The following is a 23,543-nucleotide window of genomic DNA, read 5'->3' on the forward strand; positions in this document are numbered from 1 at the left end:
ATTTCTCATCACTATCACCATTTCTTGTTCCACTAGTTGTTTCAATTCATTTTGATTCCTCCTTAATATTTCATTTTCACGAGAGAGATTTTCTATCTTGTCCATGAAGGATTTCTGTAGTTCAAGAATTTGTTTTTGAGAACTTCTTAATGTTATTATCAATTTTTTGAGATCTGATTCTTGCATTTCTTCAATCTCCCCATCTTCATAATCTTGAATTGGGGTGTCTTTTTCATTTGGGGGTGTCATAGTGTCTTCCTTGTTCTTGTTAGCTCGGTTTTTGCGTTTGTTGTTTGGCATGTTGGAGATATTTGGTTTCTTCACTGTGGTGTTTTTTCTTGTTACACTATGGCTCTATATTAAGTGGACTGTCTGCTTTCAGTGGTGCCTTAGAGGCTTGGGATGAGTGTGGACTGAGAGCTGTGTTTGGTTCCTCAGGGCTGAGGGTGTGTCAAAGATGAGACTCCCAGGTTAGGTGTGGTAAATCTCTCTCTTTTTTGATTCAAAAGGGAAGTAATTCCGCACAGCTGAATGTAATTGGAGGTAGTTAGCAGGCAAATGATATACCCACAGGAGCCAGAGATCGGAAGCTCTTTCCCACGGACCACACAGGGAATCTCTGCTGCCCTCAGTGTGGGCACCAATTCTCCCGCAATCTCCCACTGGGTTGCCAAGTTAGATGCTAATCTCCTGTTATTTCACCCCTCCCCCCAGAGTCAGGTTTTTCTGCTAGGCTAAGGGCTGGCGCAGACCTGAGGTCGCCCTGCTTATGACGTATGTCCAAAATGGCGCCTGCTCTGTCTTGCTCGCCTTTGAGAGGTGAGCGGAGAGAGAGAAACTTGTGTCCGTATCGGTCGCTTTTTTTTATTTTTTTCCTCTCTCTCTTCAAGTTAGCCTGGTGAACTTTTCCCCACGAAGTTTCAAGCCTCGTTCCCTCTAGCCTCCTCTTTCCGCTTGCCCGCTGGTGTCTCGGGTTATTGTGGTTCGGCTCACCTCGCGTTCCAGCGCTGGTGCGTTGAGTCTGCTGCTGGTGTCCCGATCTTGGGCTCCCACGCTCTCCACGCAGGTACACTGTGAATCTCTAGTTCCGGAAGAGTTTCCTATGCTGTTTTATCCCCTACTCTTCCTTGACCCTGCAGTATCTCCACTTATATTAACCTGTCTCTCTCTCCAGCCTAATAGTGTGCTTCCTGCCTATTCCGCCATCTTGCCGCCTCCCAATGTCTAAATTGATTATTTATTACCTTGAGTTTGTTGCCTCTCTTCAAGGCATCGATGATACTTAGCAATTGTCACTGAATTCGACAGCCTTTGTAATATTGCACAAATGTCAGAGATATGACACCAAGAAGTGCATTCCCTTCCACTTGCTGTTGTTCTGTGCACAACAGGTAAAAAGTTTTAGCCACAGCACTAGGGAGCACCAATCTTCCCACCTTTTTTTACCAGTTGGTTAGAGAGTGCAGAATCCCATTGTTGCAGGATATTTTCTAGGGCCATCCTTGATGACAACTATCTTAGGTCATGTTCCTAGAAGCAAATCCTGACAGAGATTTGGGCATATGACTCATTGAAAATTGTGCTCTCAGGAGTGTGACAAAACAGCTAAGCAAGTCCCTGGTTTCTGCTGGAATCTTCCTCCAGCTTTTCCCCATGGTGAGTCCAACAGCATGAACTGCAACACAGCACTGGTTTCTTGTTGAGGAAAAGGATATGGCTTTTTGAATTTCTCTGTCAGTCATTGGCTTTGGGCTCTGCCTGATCCGTGGGAGAGGGGGTGGTATCTAACTGTCCAAGTGAGGTGACTTCTACTTAGTGAAGGAAAATCCTCCAGAGAAAAATAGTGTCTGTGATGCAAAAATAACACTCACATCAGCTGGGGAGTTGGTGAACTAGCCATCAAATTGTTCCAGATTTTGCACCAACAGGGCCCACAACATGACACTGCATGTAAATAATCATTGAGGGAAAAGTCTATCTCCTACTCTAGAAGACAAAAGTAATAGGTATTTATTTCTGTGGTCTACTCTTTAGCTAGAGAATTGAATTGTACTCAGACTACCAATAAAGCATCCACATTGAACTTGGCATATCTGATTGGTGGAACCTGGGAATGTACCCAACTCCCTGCCTTTATTTAATATAATCAAATTATGAATACACAAGGATGCTTCCCATCTGGTGTTTATGGTCACTATTTATTCAGCACATAACTGGGATATGGTTTTAGATATTTTTCTTTGCTTCAGAGTTTTAAGCTTGACTCTACAGTCCTTCTAGTAATTTTGTGGTCAATTCTCTTCTTTTACCACTTTTATTGAACCCAATTCCTGCTTAATGGAGCAAAGTTAATCTCTGTTGCTGGCAAATAAGAATCTTGAATGATGCAGAAAGAAATTAGGAAATGTGTTAGCTTAGCATTCTGTAGAAAGTGGACAATACTGAGAAAAGCTCTCTAGCTGAACTGTTTACTTCAGATTTGACATAGATGGGAGGAAACAAACTGTATAATGGTACTGGAGGGGAACAATTGTTGACAGATGAGTCAATGATTTGAATACTTGGCTGGGGTGAGTTGGACCTTTCAGTGCTGGACTGAGATCTGTTTAGAGTGAGCTCTCCTCTTCTGCACAAAGGCATTGATCTCTCATAGGGAAAGAGAGATTCTGCAATTTTGGAACTTGAAACTTAGTTCATTTCAAGGAATGCTTATAAGGTAAGATGTATATGCTAAGCATTGAACAAGATACTGGCATTTATAGATGGATATGGGACAACTTCTGTTCTTGAGGGAGCTGCAGGATACACAGTGTCAGTGATTGGTACGTGTGTGTATGTGGTTTTGTGGGGCCAGATGCTGAGACTCACTATATGGCTACAGGAGAGGAAACAGGGAAGACTCCTGGTGAGCATGATGCCAGGCAAGGCTGGGAAGAGAGTGGAGTGTGTTTCATGTGTGCAGTGGTTGAAATTATGTGTCAATTTGACTGGGCTATGGGATGCTCAGATATTTAGTCAAACTTTATTCTGGATGTTTCTGTGGGATTTGTTTGGGATGAGATGAACATCAATGGATTTTGGATAAAGTAGATTGTTCTCTTCAATGTGAGTAGGCCTCATCCAATCAGTTGGAAGCCTGAACAGAACAATGACTGAGGTCCCTAAGAAGAGGAAATTCTGCAGCAGATGATCTTTGGATTGTGACTGTAGCTGTTCCATGGTCTTCAACATGTTGTCTTTCTCTGCAGGTTTTGGACTTTGCAAGCCTCCACAATCTTGTGAGCCAATTCTTTAAAATAGATCTCCCTTTTTATATGCAACCCATCCTGTTGGTTCTTATTTCTCTGGAGAACTAATACAATGTGTAATAGCAGCTTGAGCAGGGGCATGTGGATGTTTGACTCCATGGTATGTTAGAAGTTGGTTGTTGCTACACCAAAAAGCATGAGTTAGTAAAATTCTTGGGTTCTGGCCTCCTTGGGGACCACACTTGGTTTCACAGAAGATAATATATGATTCACTACATGTTTTAACATATTTGGGAAAGTGGGGAGAGCTGCCAGTTTTGAATGGCAATGGTTACTCAAGCCCTCACCCAAAGTAACCACCCAGGGCAGTCACCAGCCTGGCCTGACACCCTTTGCCTCTAGAACTCCCTGGGCCCAGTTGTCTTATTTCTATTTTTTTGCCAACAGTTGGCACCCAAATCTTGGGGAGTATATTACCATTTGTTTTTAAGTAAGCCATTTCAAGTGAGAAATGGAACCTATTTTGTCACAGGGTATGTGCAGAGCCAAGAATTAATATGTACAGCCTCAAACCACAATTGTTCAGAAGTAGGCAGTGACTGGACAATCACTATGGCCCATGGACATTGTTTTGAGAACATTCTAACTTGTTGGAGATCCCCGGTGATTTGTGCTGCAGGTCCTTAAGGGGCCTCAGACCTGGTTCTCTTAGACTTCTGATGACCCACATATGTGGCTTGCAGCTGGAGTCCCTAGAGGGGCTGGGGGCTTGGGCTTTAGTTGTGCCTCACTGCCGCTCCCAGGGACCTGTCATGAATCACTCAGCAGAGAGCCTATGTGAGCATCTAATGGGAAGCGATGGTTGTGAGCCAACGGGACTCAGACCTAACGGGTGGGCAGCAAGGCCACAGCAACTTCTGCAGAAGTGTCACTTGACCCCCAGGGCATGACATAGGTGCATCAGCTGGTGGTGGGACTCTGGTCACAAAGGATACTTATTCACTTAGTGTAACTGAGGGGGCATCAAAGGGAAAGTGATGTGCTGCTCACAGGCTACATGTTCCTGGCATGGAACCTGCAGTGACAGGTGTGAGCAGGTGCTTTTTCTAAGCAGTAGGATTTCCAGAGCTGTGACTTTGACTTTTAAGTAATTGTAAGATGCAGTTAGACTTGGGTGAGAAGGAGAGACATGGTGCAGGTGCAGGAACAACCCTCTCTGCACGTTGGAATGTACTTGTTTGCAAATGAGGCCAGCAGACTCTTCCCTCTGCACATAGTCTGGAATCAAGAAGACAATTAAAATAAAAAAGTTTGCCTTTGGCTGGGCGCTTGCAAATATTCTCCTTTTTACTCATTTCCTGATTCTTTTTCCTCTCCTCCTCAGTGTTATTTATTTACAGGTATTTATTGAACACCTACTCTCTGGTAGACCAGAAAACAAACAAAATTAAAAAAGCAGCTGCTAATCACTGCCCTGGTAGAGACGACTTTATGGCAGGAATTCTCCTGAAGGCTTACCATGTTGTCCACACTGCGCCCAGGCCAGGGGAGAGTCCAGGGAAGCAGTGGCAACAATGGGTTATGCCAGAGGCCAGCTTTAGAAGTTCCCTCTGAGTTGTCCCCTGGATGTCAAAGTTGTTCTTGTAGGATTCCCTCAGGCCATTCCAGGCTAAGCACTGCCCCTACCCTATGCAGAGTGCTCTGTGTGAGAAGCCTTTGACCTGGCCGGCCATCTCCTCTTCGGACTACTCTACTTCAGTCCTCTCTTTCCAGGTTGCCTCTGTGTGCACCACCTGTCCTCACCGCTCCATTGCCTTGTTCTCACCTCACATGTGTCACACCTGTGCCCCTTATCTTCCAGTGAGATTTCTCTTCTAAAGCTCACAAACACCCTCCTGCTTGTCAAATGATCTCTTCTAATTCTTCCTACTCCCTTCTTTAACATTTTGTTTTTTACATGATGTCAGCTTCATGATGTGCTCTTTTCCCTCAGGCTTTATGAAAACGGCATCATCTGCTTCTTTGTGGAAACGAGGGTTCACTTTGTTCTTCCACTCCCAGGATTTTCTAATCCTAGAAAGCAGCCCTGCTCTTGAATTACAAGCATGGCTCCTTCGAGGGGAGCTGTCCTTAGAAGCAACTCACCTGGGCCACCTGCCAAGTGTGCTCAATGTTCCCGAAGAAAAGCAACCAGTATTTTTCCAGCATCTTGCAGTATAAGAGACTTTCTGCTTTATCTGATTTTACCACAACTCTTCAGGGGATTACCCTATTTTATATTTGAAGTCCCTGTAAGAGTACTGGTACTTGCCCAAGGTCATATAACTTATCGATGATGGAGAAAGCACTAGAAATCCAGCCTTCTGATTCTAAAAGACATCATATTTCTATTATTCCATACTGAGCCTACTTCCCCACAGAGCCAAACCATCCATCTTTGAGGAGTTCATTAACGTTGTCTCCCAAAAGTGAATGCAGGACATTAGTCAAAATTCTCCTGCAGCATACCTCAGCTCTGAGCCTGAAGGAGGTTCTTTAACTACCAAATTTCATACTGAGCACAATTATTCAAGTAATTTATTTTTAAAATCAATTTTTGAAGTGGTATTTTTTATAAAGTTTATTTATTTATTTGAAAGGCAGAGTGACTGAAAGTGAAAGAGAGGGGGGGGGGAGAGAGAAAGGGGAGAGAGAGAGAGAGAGAGAGAGAGAGAGAGAGAGAGAGAGAGAGAGAGAGAGAGAGAATCTCTACTAGTTCATTCCTCAAATGCCTGCAACAGCCAAGGCTGAGCCAGGCTGAAGCTAGAAATCAAGAACTCAAATAGCTTTCCCATATGAGCGGCAGGGTGACTACTTGAGCTGTCACTTACCTACTCCCTAGGTGTGCATCATGAGGAAGTTGGATCAGAAGGGAGGTGGGACTCCTTCTCAGGCACTCCTATACAAGATGCAAGGTCCCAGGTGGAAGCGTAACCTCCTGCGCCATCACATACACTCAAGTCAAGAAATCTAATCCTGAAAGGCTCAGGGATTGAGTCTTCTTTAGAGCAGGTCAGCATTTGCTTTCATTATTACTATCCATGTTCTTGTTCTCGTTCTATTTTTGTTGATAAAAAGGTCTTTTTTGGGAAATCTGGCTCTTTAAGAGCAGTGGATTTCTGAAACTCACTTTGAAGGCTGTATTTCTACTATCAAGTTAAACTCAACTAAAGGAACCTGATTTAATAGCTCCAAAGTGGACAAGGGTGTAATCAATCACAGAGCCTAAAAACCGCTGCAGTGGCCGTTTTGTCCTTCAATCCTCACGCACACCTATCACATTTTAAGAATCAGAGTGGACTCCAGTTACTTTGCTTGGGAACATGCACTTAGCTGAAACCTTTTACTAAGACAATACATCATAAACTTCATGTTTTCATGCTTTAAAAAAATTCTCAACAAGAAAGAAAAATGCCACAAGAAATGAGGGCATAGTCTAGCCTAGAGTAGCTAGGGACTTGACAGCCCAGAAGAACGATTTGGGGTTGATAGGGAGAACCCTCAAGTTTAAAGAGGTTACTGGAAATCAAAGCACTTATTTTCAGGGATGATGTATTTTCTCTCATAGGATGAAGTCCTTTGTGACTGATAGCAGGCATTGGGTGTCATCCCTGAGACTTCCTCCTGGGAGACCATTAGAAGATTAGGCTAGAGACCCTTCTCTCCTTTGGCCAACAAAGGGTCCTGGCTGGCATACATTCAGAATCTCAAAGCTTTGCGATTTGCTCCAGGTGACTTCTGGACATGTCACAGCACTGGAACATTTGAGATTTGTCGAGAAACATATTTACAAGTCCATCTCCCCTTTATTCCCTGATACTAACCCTCATCCCTATGTATCCTCTCTATTAGGAATAACTTATTGTAAGACTTCAAAAATAAGAGGCTTCTGGAAACACTGCCACTCAACCAAGAGGAACATCTCACACCCCATCCTGAGATAAAGGGGAAAAACTGGAATATCCTTGGATGTTTACACATCCAAATTACTTCCACCTTTGCCCTCCACCTAAGATCTCAAGTGCTTTAGTTTGAGTTAAGTATCACTGAGCTTGATATAAAATAAGTGTAAACTGAAAAGAAAAAAAGAAATCCCTTCCCTGCCTGAAGGGAATGTGTGGTAGAATTTTAGATATGCTGGCGCCGCAGCTCACTAGGCTAATCTTCCGTCTGTAGCTCTGGCACCCCGGGTTCTAGTCCCAGTTGGGGCGCCAGATTCTGTCCTGGTTGCTCCTCTTCCAGTCCAGCTCTCTGCTGTGGCCCGGGGCGGGGGGGCAGTGGAGGATGGCCCAAGTGCTTGGGCCCTGCACCCTCATGGGAGACCAGGAGGAAGCACTTGGCTTCGGATTGGTGCGGTGCGCAGCCGTAGCAGCCATTTGGGGTGTGTGTGAAGCAATGTAAGGAAGACCTTTCTCTCTCTCTCTCTCACTGTCCACTCTGCCTGTCCAAAAAAAAAAAAAAAAAAAAAAAAAAGAAAAAAAAAAGAAAATGATACTTGCAAACAAGAAATCTTATCCATGATCACTCAAATTATAGCAAACAAGCTATGTATTCAGCATATTTGTAATTTTTCTCTATAGGTTGACAAGTGAAAATGAAACATTCTTTTAACTAAAATACTTATGTCCTCTTATGGGCATACCTGTATCAAATTTAGGCATTACCCTGGAAAAGAGTAAAATGCATTACTGGAAAAATGTTCAACTGAGCTCTGGAATGGTCAGTCCATGCAGTTGTGTAGAACCAAGGCTGTAAAAATCTTTGAGTGTCGTTTTGTTTCTTTGCCCTAGTGTACATCTGACTTAGTATCCTACAGGAAAATCATCAGTGACACCTGAACTTCGCTTGTTGTGTCAAGTTTCGGTAGAGGACTAAGTTCTTTAAATACTTACAATACTTTAACTCTTCCAAAGTGTTGTAACATTGTGCCTTTATTAATTTCTCTTAGCAATCCTGTGAAGTCTTGTTTCCCATACTTGACAGTGAGAAAACCGAGGTGCAAAGTCATGCATGAAATGATTCACTTAATTTTACACAGTTAATGAGAAGCTGGTTCAAGTCTTGAAGGTAAGTCTTTTCATTCCCAGTGCTGTGATATTTTAGCCAGTTCACTTGCATTAAATCTATAAGGGTAACATCTGGACCAGTGACTTACACTCAGTATCTGCTAATTAATGTAACTATTCTTTAGGGTTGAATATGCCATTTCTTTGGAGTGTGCAGACACTGTATCTTTCACCAAGCCTAAACAGCATAGGATTCCACTAACCTTTGTGCTTTATTTGATGAAAAAAGCCCAACAATCCAGGAAAGAACAATTTTACTTGATATCTTTATTCACTTAACAGAAACATTCACTTATCAGGTATCACTGAAGTGCAATTTACAGAACTTAGGGAAATTAACATATTCAAATTCATATTTTAAGGTTTCAGTTTTTTTTTTACAAATATTACAAATGTACATCCATTGGTACAATATTGCCATTCAATCATGCTTTTTATGTACATACTTTCAATTAAGAATTACTATTTAATAAGTTTATTTTGCTTAAAAAATGCTGAAAATTAACTGGGCACTCCTGGGAAATATATTTTCTTTACTGATGTATATACTGCAGAGTGATAGAAATTTAGTGCCCATGTGAAAAGAGGCACGAGAATCCAGATAATTTTATCTTCAGTTTTAAAGATCCCTCCAACTTTGATTTTAAAATTATGAGTTGGGAAAATATGGTATCTCTTTTTCCAGAGTTTTCATTTCCCTGTAGAGAAGATATTGTTTGGTCTTAATTTCTAGAGATGTGGCTATCAGTGTTCATTTTGGTGGGAGGTCAGGCATATTGGGCATATTCCAGTAATCAAAAACAAACAAACAAAAAGACTATGGCAAATCCCTGTGTAAGAAGTATCACAAGAACACATGGGGTTGGGGCTCTTTCTTAACCCTGAGCATCAGCCTGCTTTATAGGTCAACCTGGGGTGGATACATGCCCATGAGTTCATTCCTTTTGGTAGTACCAGGGAGTCCTTTAGGGATGGGGAAGAGTAGACAATAATAAAATAAAAGGAAGGAGAGTGAAAAAAGAAAGTAAACTAAAGAGGTAGACTATATGGGAGAACCAACAAAGAATGATGACAATGGGTAACCTTCCTCTCTGGTTTCCCAGAATTGAGGGCGGGAGAAACCACTTGAGAATAAAATCTTGTGCTCCATGCCCATCTACCCCGTGGTCCACATCTACTGTATCTTTGTTTCCACTTCCTCATTTCACTGTCATCCTTTTATCTGATTCAGAATTTGTGGGAGAAATTGAACAAGAACCACCAACATCGCAGCACTCCCAGAAACAGCTGTGCTTCAGCCTTCATTGATGAGTCAAGACCATGGACAGCAGCAAGGGAGCCGAATCTGCCTTCCCTCCATCCTACTCTGTGTTGTCCTCTTCCCACCCATGCCCATCCATGTTATCCCTCATATGTTATGCCAACTCTTGTGGGTGGGAGACATAACCTAGGTAGGTCTGTGCCAACTAAGAGCTGCTTTGATAGTTCTACATCCTTTTCTGCAACACAGAGGTTTTGATTTTCCACTTCAACCACGAGCTCTACAAAAACTCAAAGCTGGGATCACCTGTCAAAATGTGTAAGACAGTGAGTGGATTTCCTAATGCTGGCTTGGATTATGGTCTCTGCAAACTCTATTAGAAACAGATGATAGAGAAACCTGCAAAGGTACTTCAGGGCTTTGCTAAGTGTTAAGTGAGACTTCTGCCAAAATAAGTGGTCCAAGCAATCAAATGATAGTACATAAAAAGATTCTTTTTCTAAAATTCCCTTTGGTTTCTATTAGAAAGTGACATTTATTGTATTTTGGGCCAATTAGATTATTTCATTAGAATGGCTTCTTAAAAATTAGTATATCAGCCTACCTAAATTAAAAATGTCTACTATTTTTAAGTTTCAAATGTCCTTTACTTTTTAAAACAAGATACTATAGACTCATCTTGAAATTTATAATCTAAAAATAGGATTTCATCAAAATACTCTATTCTATTCTGGGCATTGATATACTACGTATTTACTCTTTATGGCTCTCCAGATGTGGTAAACACTATACCAAGAAAAAAAAAACCCTCTACATTTAACTTTATTGATAAGAACCACTTCTTGTGAAAAGAAAATTATATAGAAAAAATATGAGCTATGCATTTATTTGAAAAGTAACTCAGCTTGAGGTTTTTGAGGAACAAGACTCATCACAGATCAGTAGTGGCATGATAGATATATACAGATTGAAAGAGAATCACAGGAATAAAAATGAAATGATAGTTATAGACTCACAAATCCTTTTGTTGGCAAAAAGAAAAGCCAAAGAAATCCTAAATTCAATAACTTGATATTATACACTGTTGTGAAACCTTGTGCTGGAGCTGGACAACCACCGCTTGAATGCCTTGGTGACCTTTCCCGTTGGGCTCAGTCTTGTGAAAAGCTCACAAATGATCAGACACCAACTTTTTGATTAAAAACCAGGCAGGAAAACTTAACTTGTTTCTCTCCCTGATAGGAAAGAAATGAGTGTTTTGGACACAGATAATAATGGTGTTCATTTTATTTGGATTTTATTGGCAAGGCTAAATAGGTATGAATGGAGAACACAGAAAGTGTGAGAGCAAATGACTTTGAGCCATTGTCAGGTAAGAAACACAAGGAGGTATGGGGATGGTAGTTTTGAGGCGAATTCAGATGGACAGAGGGGCAGCTGGGTAACTTAGATGTTTGGATATTCCCTTTTGTCCTGTCTTCCTTTTCTTTGTCTCAGGTATATATTTTTTAAGGTGACTAGAGGCTATCGAGCACCTATCTGTGTTTTGTTCTACTTACAGATACCTTTGATGAGGTCATATATGTAAGCTACTCTCAAGGCTAATTCTGCAGTCAAAAATGCAGGGTGGTCCTAACCTTATAGCAGTGTTGGGATCTTCCCCTGCACTTTGAACTAAAAGATAAATCCTTGGGCTTCCACCGCTAGTCCTTTTTGTCTGGGCACAGACATGACCCGTCCCTTTCCATGATTGGCCACTTGGGGTTGGCTCAGGCTTCTGCCAGTCAGGAAGAACACACATGTGGCACAATCTGGTCATGGTGTGAAGTCCTAATCTGCCTTCCCGTTTGCTTAAAAAAATGGAAACATCATGTCCTTTTCTCCTCTTCCCTTATATCCTCTGTATTTTACCCATTCCTGGAAGACTTTATCCCACAACCCTAGCACCCCAGCATGTGGTTTGCTTCCATTGTCTCAACACACTTTCACTTCTTTCACTGCACAGAGCCCAGGATTATCTGGCTTCTCCTCATTTCTCTCTCCATTTTGCAATCACTTGGACAGATTACCCATCCCCCCCAACCCAAGAAGAGCTCCTGATTCTCAGACTCTCATTTGCTATAAGCTCTTCTTTTTCTATAAAACTTCTCTGCAGAGTCTTAGTCTATCCTCTCAAGGAGTCTCCTGTCTACTTTATATGATGAATCCCTATGCTAGGGCTAAAAGATGGAATGGAGTTAATATGTGGATTTTTTCAGAAGAATTCTTACATTTTTGGAAAGTTTGGTTGTTTCTGGAGAAGCAGTGCCTTAGGCAAAATGAATCATGGCCATATAGCTGCAACTTAGGCACTGTGAGAGTGTTCTCAACTGGGGATGTAATTGCTTTCCAAGTTTCTTGAATCAGATCACACAGGTGGTACCCACGGAACCTGTTTGCAGGACCACCTCTGAAATCTTCCCCATAATGGTTAAGACGGTTGCTGGGAATGTGAGTCTCCTCACTGTGGAAAGAACACCATTTGGAACACATTCATATACTCATAGAGCATATTCACGTTTCTTCAAGCTCAGAATGTTAGTAATTAGAGGTTCTGATCCTAAACTTTGACCAGGAATCAACTGTGCTTCCACACTTTAGAAGAAGGGGTCAAGCTATCTAATGACTGAGAGAGAGTTTCAGTTCTCCAAGATTTGTCCTAGTGATACATCAAGGTATTAGAAATTAATATAAACTGGCCATATTATCTTGGCTTCCACACTGATTTCCTCAATGTTTATGAAAGATTAGTATGAGTCATCTACTTGCAAAAATATTTTCGTGGCTTTTAAAACTTTGTCTTGAAGAAGTTGTCTACTACAGTATCCACTTTCTTTTCTAAAAGAACTTGGGTGATAAATTTGAACTTATATTAAATCCCAGGAAAAGTTTCTATTTTCATACTAATAGCTCTACTTCTTATTATCTTGTAACAAATAGCTACAACTCAATTTGTTTCATTTCTGCCTCATTGTTGTGATACCTGAACTTTATACTTAAATATATACAGCATGGTGTTATGCTTGCATTTCTTGGGGGGGGGTGGTAGGGTCAAGCTGGAACTCTAAATAGGAAGCTTGCACTCCAGTGTTTTGTTATTTGGCCTAATGAATTTCAGATAGGGCTGTTTTAATTAAAGAAATTATAGACTTGTTAACTCACATCATGAGTATTAGAAATGCATTCTCAGTGGTAAAATAATTCAAGAAACATGGTAGAGAAGTGCCTCATCCTTGCCTGAATCCAGCACCTCTCTTAGGAAGATGTTGAGGAAATGGTTCTAAGTCCAGCTGCAATCTTTGATGCCTGCTGATAGAATCCTGCTTCTTGCATTTTGACAGCTACTTTATGTTTCTTTTTTCTTTCTTTCTTTCCTTTTTTTCGTCAACAAGATGGTGATTGGAGAACCTAGAAGAAAAGAAATCTGGCCTCAAGGCTAAAATCAAAATGGTTTTTGAAAACTTTTTGTGTGTTTGGTGTTTAATACAATTCAAGTTAAAAATTCAGAATTTGGTGTGAGACTCAATTTTGTTATTGTTTGATCAGGAGGTTGTTGGGCAGTAGCTAACCCTTACACAGTCACACTGCAATGGCTATCCTTTTCTGTCTAAAGAAACACAGAGTTGTGATTGGCTGAATAGACCTGGGGCATTCAGCAGCGTTCAGTTAGTAGGATGTTTAGAAATGGTCTCCTTACATCACAGATCCTAACTCATTGGTGCCTTGGGTAACTGCCCCTTTGCTTTGCAAGGATGGTTTTCATTTCTCTGATGCTATTTTACATGTTTAACATTCTGCATCTCAAGTCCTTTTGGAAAGGAGATGGAGTAAGAAACCAAAATGAATAATGAAAATAATAGAACACTGTTGTTGGATTCTTTTTTTTTTCTTTTTTTCTTTTCTTGTGGCGAGGGAGGTGGGGAGGAGGGCCGGTTCCATGGCTTTTCTCATCACTTCTGGCTTATCTTGAAGTGTAACATTTACTGTGCTAATGAGACCCATACACATCTGTAGGGGAGGTGCATGGCAGGGGAAGGAATACAGGGGAATGGTGCCTGAGGCTTATTTCTAATTGGCGACACTTCAGTACAACTTTTCAAGGCTGCAGCCAGCTCCCCCTTCCCATGACACACCTTGCCTGTATAGAAGCTTTCCCTTTGACGCCACCAAGAAGACACAGAGCTAACACAACGGCACTTGTACCTGTAGGTGTAGTGGACAGGGTTCTTGGGATGAGCAACCCAAATTCAAGTCTAGTTGCTCATCCAAACTTCAAACACTTGTGTGTGTCAAGAACACTGCAGGAAAACAAACGCAGGGGACCCATGGACACACCATGATGCTCCACGCGCACAGCCTCGTCCTCTCCGGATGTTTCAATAGCAAAGGAGTCTGGTGACTTAGAGAGTTAGTAGAAACTGATCTTGCTCCGGTGGTTTCCTGACCCAGGTGCCAAGCCCTGCTTTCTGAAAAGCCTTAAACATCTGCTGCTTAACAGACTGGTAGGTGTGCGCCCCCAGCTTGGCCTCACAGTACATGGATGGTGTGTCTCCGTGCCTTGGTATCCGTGTGCTAAGCTGTGGACAGCAAGGAGAAAAAGCAAATCAAACTACAAGCAGAAATAGGAACCTCTGCCAGATGAATTTTGCAAGCAAAATGTCACTCTTGGTCTCAACCTTTTGCTTTTCTTTCTCTTTTCCTTTAGAACAAAGAAACAACACAATAAAGAACAACTGTGGTATTAGCTCCTGCCTTCCATGAGGCCAGTCTATGGAAAACCCAGTAACAGAGCAGGCTTTGCTTCATCGCAAGTGTCAATGATTAATGAACAAAATTAATATATACATTGCCTGCTATTAAAAACATAATCACCAGCTGTACTTTTCTTTCTGGAGGAGGATTACGGGCTCAAAATGGGATAGGGATGCCAGGAACATTGGGGCAACCGAAACAGCTCATGGCAGACAGGAAAGAGGAAGGGGTTTGGGTGATGTTGCTAGCCACTCAGAACAATACAACTAAGACACTTTCTCTGCCAGGTTTCTGAGTGTATCAGGCAAAGCTTTGAAAGCCAACATAAAGCAGGTATCAAACACGGTTCCAATTCCACCCACAGTGGAGGAGGTCAGGGAGGCTGAGCAAGGGAGGATGGCAAGGCTCCTGGGGGGGGGGGGAGCGGGGAGGGCTCCCTATCCCATCCCAAGGAGAGTCCACAGATCAGCAGGCCCACTCATTGTCCTTGGGCAGATAGGGAAAAAGAGACCCTTTTTTAACAAGGGAAGATTGATGCCTCTCTGCCCTCCCAAAGTCTCCAGAAGTGAAACATGGGAAAGCGCCCTAGAGCAGGCAGGATGGAGGCCGCCTGGCTTCGGACCTGTGCACACACGTATTGACTTGTGGCAAAGGCAGAATTTGCCACCAAACTCCAATAACTATGCAATATTCAGCACCATTTTAGTTGACAAAAATGTTTATTTTAAGCATCAGTATGTTCCTCCTGTTCTTCTACTGGTTGATAAATCAACCATAGCATTGTTATTCCTACTTGGAATCATTACTTGGATAAAAAAATTTTAACAAATCATTTTTTATTTGCTGACTTGCTTTTTTTTTAAAAAATGTTTTCGTTATAATCTTCTATGCTTTGGAAACATATGGTTTAAAATACAGAAATTTTGGTTTAAAATCCAGAAATTCTGTGATTATCCCTGTTTATGGAGGAGAGAGCAGCCTCTGAATGGTTGAAGCAGAGAAATCCAAAGGCATCAGGATTGGGGAGAAAGCCTAATCTGAATGTTTACTACCTTTGCAATTTGAGGAAAATTCGCTAACTTTCCTGAGCATCAGATTTCTTGTATCTAAACTGGGGATAATGCCAACTTCAAAAAGTTTCTGTGGGAGCCACTGTTGTGGTGCAGTAGATTAAGCTGCTGCTTTCAATGCCCACACCCCATATTGGAGTGCCACTTTGGGCCCTGCCTGCTTTCCTTCCATCCTGCTTTCTGTTAGTATGCCTGGGAAAGCAGCGGAGAATACCCTGCCGCTTACATGGGAGACCCAGATGGAGCTCTGGGCTGCTGGCTTTGGGCATTTGGGCAGTAAACCAGTAGATGGAAGATTCTCTCTCTCTCTCTCTCTCTCTCTCTCTCTCTCTCACTATGCCTTTAAAATAAACAGAAAAATGTCCATGAACTTTTCTTATGATACCCTATGTGAAGGGGTCAGCACAGTGCTTGCCACATTAGCTGTTCAGCAATAAGTTCCCTTCCACTTGGCTTCCTAGGACTAAGCTTCCCAGACTGCAGTGTTGCTGGTCTGGGGATCCGGTTTGGGCAGTACAGTCTTATATCTATGGGGGACATGCTATTGGCCTGGATACTTGGGAAAAGGAAACACAACGGGAGCTGGTTTTTGCGTTCTGTATCACTCTCGCTTCGGACCCAAAGATGGCTCACTCCTGCGATCTTGCTCAGAGTGTGAGCCCCAGTCTGCTGCAGCCAGCCCCTCCCAGCAAGGACAGGTGCAACCTACCCTACCATACAGCCGCGCCCACCGGGCAGAGAACACGTGCTTGCAGAGCCTGGAGGAGCCCCCGCAGCTCCTCTTTCCCGTGGTGGCATTAATAATCTCCACGTCCGCATTGCCCACGACCCAGTTCACGCTGAAGTGGGGAGACTTTCCTGGCTGCCGTGCCTCGGCATTACTCACTCCTGTCAAGAGAGAAATAGGAAGCAGCCAAGCATGAATATTCCTGGCCCCAAACAGGGCTCTCATGAGAGCAGATAATGGGAAATAAAATCTGCGTTTGAGTTGATGTGAGATATTCACACACACATCACCCTGCTTTCCATCTTTAAAACTTGGTCAGCTCACCTGGAGGTCACCATTGTACCTGTAGGGGTGGAGGTTGAGAATCAAGTTCGACCCTGATGACAGCTTCATGCTGCAAGTCATTGCCGGTACCTATTTTTCTTAACCTTTTAATTTAAAGGATCTTATGAGCAGTCTTGTAGTAATAAAGCTCTGTCGAGATTTTTTTCCCCCTTCCTATGAATATTTGTTGAGTGAATGAACTAGCAAAGCCATGTAAAAACAATCTAGGAATGTGAGTGTATTGGGCACTCACTGCACCCCCAACCTTGTTCAAGGCATAACACCAGACATGGTAAACACCAGGGACCGCTTAGGTTTATAGTTTGGTTGATGAGAAAAAAAACGAATCAAGGGAGATGTAAGAGTTTGGGATAATTAATTAATCAAGTAATGTGATGCAGAAACAACACTGGCTACAAAATTTCTGAGACTTGCTGTGAAAGGAAAATGTGGGTCCCTTTGTTTGAAAATTATCATGACTTTCTTTTTTTTTTTAACTTTTATTTAATGAATATAAATTTCCAGTGTACAGCTTATGGATTACAGTGGCTTCCCCCTCCCATAACTTCCCTCCCACCCGCGACCCTCCCCTCTCCCGCTCCCTCTCCCCTTCCATTTGCATCAAGATTCATTTTCAATTCTCTTTATATACAGAAGATCTTTCACAGTGAGTGAGCATGGATCATTCTAGGCTGCACTTCCTGCGGGGCTGGGTATGTCACACACCCAGGGAGCTGGTTCTGTCCAGAAAGCTCAGAGAGTCTTTCTTTCTTTCTTTCTCTCTTTCTCTTTCTTTCTTTCTTTCTTGACAGGCAGAGAGAGAGAGAGAGAGAGAGAGAGAGAGAGAGAGAGAGAGAGAGAAAGGTCTTCCTTTTTCCATTGGTTCACCCCCCAAATAGCCAGTACAGCTGGCGCGCTGCGCGGATCCGAAGCCAGGAGCCAAGTGCTTCCCCCTGTTCTCCCATGTGGGTGCAGGGCCCAAGCACTTGGGCCATCCTCCACTGCCCTCCCAGGCCACAGCAGAGAGCTGGGCTGGAAGAGGGGCAACCGGGATAGAATCCGGCGCCCCAACCGGGACTAGAACCCTGAGTGCTGGCGCCACAGGCGGAGGATTAGCCAAGTGAGCTGCGGCGCTGGCCTAGAGTCCTACTTTCAAAGTGGCTCTCTCCGTGTCAGATTGCATACTCTGACTTTTTATTGGGGTCCACACCATCCTTACAACCATAGGTTTCCACAGCAGAGCAGAGGGAGAAAAGCAGGGTGTTCCTGCTCTGTGGCAGCATTTGCTTTGCAACCTGGGGCTTGGCTGTACTTTCTAGTTCCTGATGGGTCTCAGTGCCTGCCCAGTCATCTCACAAGGTTCCTCACTGTGTTCAGAATTTCCTAGAGAGGCTGGTGCCGTAGCATAGCAGGTAAAGCCGGCATCCCATATGGGTGCTGGTTCAAATCCCGGCTGCTCCACTTATGATCCACCTCTCTACTATGGCCTGGAAAAGCAGTAGAAGAGGGGCACAAGTCCTTGGGCCCCTGCACCCATGTGGGAGACTTGGAAGAAGCTCCTGCCTCCTGGCTTTGGGTCAGTGGAGCCATCTGAAGAATGAACCAGTGGATAGAACACCTCTCTCTCTCTCTCTCTCTCTCTCTGCCTCTGTGTAACTCTGCCTTTCAAATAAATAAATAAATAAATCTTCTTTTTAAAAAAAAGAATTTCCTAGAGATATTGGGACATGATGTCTGGTGACCTGAAGCAAACACTGTTGCGGCTGTCCCTCCCAGGGACACTATCCTGGGATTCCAACATGTGTAAGATTCTGGTGATGTTTGCCTGCCCAATTCATTGTCTATCTGCTTCTCTTTCTAAGGATCACATTTGCTCATGGGTGACCTTTGAGGTGGGGGCTTCTGAAGAAAAATGCACTGCAACACCTTGGAAGTGCAGCCCCAGGTGAGCATAGCCAGTGCTTCCCACTCGCTGCACTTCCTCGGGGGAGAACCTGGGCATCACAGTTGTAACCAGGGTGTGGGCAGTGGCATGTTACATGTCCCAGTCTCTGTTTAGTCACATGGTCCAGCCACAAAAGTAAGTAGACAAACAACTGAGTCCTGTTTGTTCACGTCAGTGATATTGTGGGTATTCACTTTATAAGCCAGAAGCCCTTGTCCAGGGCTCCCTGCCTCTGGAATCTCTCCCAGCTGCAGCTCCCGCAAAGCCTCTACAGGACACTTTCCACCAACCCAGCCCAAGTGCACTGCATTTAGGTCACCGGAGTGGCAGGTGCGTGATGACAGCAACGCATCAGGCACTGTTGGTAGAGAAGCTCAGGTGTTGAACGTAAAGAACTGGCTGGATGAGCACAGTGTGAGCTCTTGGGCCCAGCAATCTCCCTGTAAGGGAGCCACTCATGTATGGAGTAGAACCACAGCACAGAATCCTCTCGGAAGCAGCCCTCAGCAGAGTTCACAGGAAGATCTGCTTGACTGTGGATTGCAGGGTCCCAAACCCCAGGATGTCCCCAGAGTCCCCAGTTTCATTAGGGATCCAGGGTGCATCACCCTCTTGGACAGAGTGCATCACCCTCTGTCTCCTACCCAGTCTGGTGCCCCAACTGAAAATCACCCTGTGACCTTCCTCTGGTCATGGATGCGCAGTGTCAGGTGCCCAGGCTAATTCCATTCATATCAGCTCTTTCTTTTTCCTAGAAGCGATTCACCGTGGCAGCTGCCCACCCCCCAGAACCGCACAGGGGGTACAATCTGGCCCTTTGGCAGCCATGGGCTGTCCTACTGGGCAGCGACTGCCCTGGCAGGAGGAGGCAGCTGCCAAGGTCAAGGATGACTGGGTACGAAGAGAGGCAGTCACTGCTCCAGATCTAGATGCAGCCAGGCTCCAGGGAGACAGCCTCTCTCTCCTCTACCTGACCCTCTCCCCCTCCCCCTGTCCCTGCCCCTTCAGTCTTCATAATAGTGGACACTGACCTCTGAGGCACAGAGCTGGATCTTCTCTCCACCTTTCCACCCTGAGCTCAGTGGAAAGTCTTGGAGTATCTGATGTCCCCATGAGACCTCCCCGTTCCTTCAGGATACCCTACCTCCCTCTCTCTCCCCCCGATTTCTTTGCTCTGGGAAGTTTAGCTGCTTTGCTGTTGTTGGCTGTCAGCACAGGCACCTGCTTTGGAGCGGTCTCAGCTGCAGCCTGGCTGGGCTCCTCTCCCAGTACTCCTTGCAAACATGGCCAACTTCAGTGGGGCCCAGACAATGCTGGGAAGGCAGCCATGAGGATGCGGGTGTCAAGCCAGCACTGCTCTGCTCCGCAGGTAGGGACGCAGGGGAAGGCAAGGCTGTGGGGGCACAGCACGGGGAAGGTGCAGGCTGATGGGCTGAAGGGGTCTGAGCTGCGAACGGGCAGCTTCTCCCACCCAAGTGCTCTGGTACTACCTTTTCTTTAGCCTTGGTCCCAACTTGTTGGCACGTGGGCAGGGTAGGGGAAATAGCTGCTTTGTAAACAAGACTTTAGCTAATGCGATGCTTGCATGATCTAATTACAAAACCACTCATTTCTCACTACAGTATCATTGTAAGCTAATTTTTTTTTTTTTGACAGGCAGAGTGGATAGTGAGAGACAGAGACAGAGAGAAAGGTCCTCCTTTTTGCCGTTGGTTCACCTTCCAACGGCCGCTGCGACCGGCGCATCTCGCTGATCCGAAGCCAGGAGTCAGGTGCTTCTCCTGGTCTCCCATGCGGGTGCAGGGCCCAAGGACTTGGGTCATCCTCCACTGCCTTCCCGGGCCATAGCAGAGAGCTGGCCTGGAAGAGGGGCAACCGGGATAGAATCCGGCACCCGACCGGGACTAGAACCCGGTGTGCCGGCGCCGGCCTTGTAAACTAATTTAAGTATGAAATGAAGTGTAAGGCCACTACAGTCTCCAATATCATTGAGTTTATCCATGACCGCAGAGGTGGAAAGTGTGAACAGCCTCTTCATGTGACTTAGGAGTCAAGAGACCTGAGTGTCAGACCATCTTGGTTCCTACTTCACATTGGGATCTTGGCACCGGCCATTCTTTCCCTTAGTTTGTTCTCTGACAGTGGTATAACTTCTCCGCTTCACAAGGCAATGTGAAGATTGAGCAAGACGCATAAGAGCACTTTTAAAGCATCAAGTGTCAAGGTTATTGTTATTTTCATCGGAAGGAAGATTTGAAGGTCACCTCAGCTTGTTTAGTGCTCTCCAAGTCATACAGATCAAGAAAGCTCCCAGTCAGGCTCCAGAAAATGCTTCCAGTTTAGTTATAAATCACCTGACTGTATCCACGGAACAGAGTAACTAGCCAACCAACGAAGGTCAAGTTCCTTTTACATTAAACTGTTTTATTTCAATTATATATTTGCTTAACATTTGTCTTTAATACCTCTGCAAGAGATGTTATTGTCTACATATACTTTGAACTCCTACTGCAAGAATAATCTCTTTTCTGTCTTCTGCAAGCAGGGATAAAGCTTCCCAAAGCAACACAGAAGGATGGCAGTCTTTCTTTTCTCTTAAAAAATGAATCATCCACATAGAGGTAGTTCTTGGAATGTCTACTAACAATTCAAGCCAGTAGCATGATTTTTGACATCCCTGTAACTGATGGCTGCTATACTGATTATATCCAAGGAGATGGAATGACTCTGGCAGACTTACTTGAGTCTAATAGTAAGTTTACCAATGTACAATGCAACATGGAATTTCTTCACGGAGCCCTGGCATGAGTCTAAGCACTGTGCTCCTCTCTTTCTGTGGGATAAGTCCCACAAGGATGGATGACGTGTAGTCAGGAGCAGTTGAAAACATTCAGGGAATATGATATTACCTCTGATTGCTATGGTGGAGTGGGGAATGTTTGTTTCATTATTCTAACGTTAACCTGCCCCGGGATACCTCTTTTCATGTCAGGCTTCTGTACTCCCAGGAGTGCCAACGCTCTGAGGAAGGCCCTTGTTCCCTACTTGTCATGAACAGGCCAACCAGGCTCACTTGTACTTGCTTTCCGTGTTCCCTTCTTGGGTTTCAGGGTGATTGTGTCCTTTTCCCCCTTGTGCCTAGAATTCCTTGGACTGAGATGATCTAAAGATCTACTTGCATGGTAGGTTAGGTTACTTCCAGATTCTTCCTTTTTTAAAAAAAGTCTTGGTAATTTATTTATGTTTGGGAGACACTTGGTTTCTAAGGAACTTCTTTATATATATGAGTGATGTCACTGATTAGGTATTGATTTTATAATTTTAAATCAACTTCCTAGGTGCTGTTTTGGCATCCTTGTGTACAGACATAAGTAAAGAATCTTCCAGAAAGTTCTTTAAACCACTCATTTATTCACTCCAATTGTATTGATTATCTCCCTGGCCATGGAAGATTGGACTTCTGAAAATGTTTAAAGAATATTAGGGCTACAACTACTTAACTCAGTGCTACATCACACCATGAGTGAGAGTTTTGGGTGGGGCTGGATAAGTTGAACACAGGCCCAGCAACAACTGCATGTGTTTCATTTCTTTTTCTCTCTGTGGTCAGGAGCTATGACAATAAAAGAAGGGCATATATTCTTGGGGACATTCTTCCTAAAGCGAACATCAAATTATTTAAGATTAAAAAGCCACAATAAATTGAAAGTATGTTATTGTAAAAATTAAGAGAAAAATAGGAAAAGGAGGGAGGTTGGACGTGAGGGGTAGAGGGAGTGTAAGAGGTGAGGAATATCATTGTGCTCTTAAAACCTCATGTATGAAATACATGAAATTTGTTATCTTTGTATAAATAAAAAATAAGAAAAAGAAGTAAAACAAAGACAAAAACAAAGAGCCCCTGAAACTGGGGATATGTTGTAAAGGAGTTGTTTCATTTGTGGGTTAGTATAGTCAAAAGTGTGTAAGAGTGAAACTGACATCTTTGTTTTGATTGCTGTTTTCAGCCCTTGTCTATATTCCTGTGGAACAGTGATCTTTCTACTTTTTCCTTGTTGAACATTATGGTTAGTGGTGCATTAAGTCTGTGATTATAAGGTAAATTGAAATTATGTTAATACAAAATTAAAGGAAAAAAGAAGGAAGGAGGGGAGTTAGAGGGAGGGAGGGGTGAAGGGAAGTACCGTTCTTTTCTTAGAATTGTATCTGGGGCTAATGCTGTGGCATAGCAGGTAAAGCCGCCTCCTGCAGTGCTGGCATCCCACGTAGGTGCTGGTTCAAGACATGGCTGCTCCACTTCTGATCCAACTCTCTGCTATGGCCTGGAAAAGCAGTAGAAGATGACCCAAGCACTTGGGCCCCTGCACCTACATGGGAGACCTGGAGGAAGCTCCTGGCTTCTGGCTTCGGATTGGTGCAGCTCTGGCTATTGTGGTCAATTGGGGAGTGAACCAGCAGATGGAAGACCTCTCTCTCTTTCTCTCTCTGCCTCTCCTTCTCTCTCTAACTCTGACTTTCAAATAAATAAATAAGTCTTTTTTAAAAAAGAATTGTATCTATGAAATACATGAACTCTGTCCTCTTTATACTAATAAAAATTAAAAAATATAAAAAATCATAAAGACACAATGAACAACAGTCACAGGTGTAACCCTACCAAGATCTATTCCCATTAGTTTCTTCCAAAGAGTCCATTAGCACATATCTAGTAATCCAGTAGACTCAGAAAAGTCTTACCTCCTTTCCCCAGCTCATAACATTAAATGCCTCCTGGAGTTTATCTTCATTTAGTGCAAGATGCCAATGCATCAGAATATGCTCGTTGACACAGGCCCGGTCCTTATGTCTGAACCCAGAGGACAGGAGCATTGTGCCAAGTATGTGCCAAGAAGAGAAGAATGTCCTAGGAGAAGTCCCCGTGCAGAAACTTTGTTTCTCCTGTTTCTCATTCTACAGATCACCTTAACCAAGGATTCTGTGAGCATGCTCTTTGACATCCAGAAAGTAAAGTCACAATCAAGTAGCCTAGGATGAGCACTGGGGGACTTTTGCTTTTAGTCCATGGCAATGGA

The 23,543-nt window shown here is 43.6% G+C and overlaps 1 protein-coding gene across 1 annotated transcript in view; it reads right to left on the reverse strand.

Annotated features, from left to right (window-relative positions):
* Positions 1-14,053: 14,053 nt before the first annotated feature.
* Positions 14,054-23,543, reverse strand: part of ADARB2 (adenosine deaminase RNA specific B2 (inactive)) — a 219,006-nt gene continuing 209,516 nt past the window's right edge. Inside the window, exons 9-10 of the mRNA XM_062210814.1 lie at positions 16,185-16,363; positions 14,054-14,230 (exon numbers count right to left, since the gene is read on the reverse strand). Of these exons, the coding sequence (XP_062066798.1) occupies positions 14,054-14,230; positions 16,185-16,363 (356 nt within the window). The remainder of the gene's footprint in view (positions 14,231-16,184; positions 16,364-23,543) is intronic.

The sequence above is a fragment of the Lepus europaeus genome, chromosome 14 (assembly GCF_033115175.1).
Source record: "Lepus europaeus isolate LE1 chromosome 14, mLepTim1.pri, whole genome shotgun sequence".
Taxonomy (NCBI): Eukaryota; Metazoa; Chordata; class Mammalia; order Lagomorpha; family Leporidae; genus Lepus; species Lepus europaeus.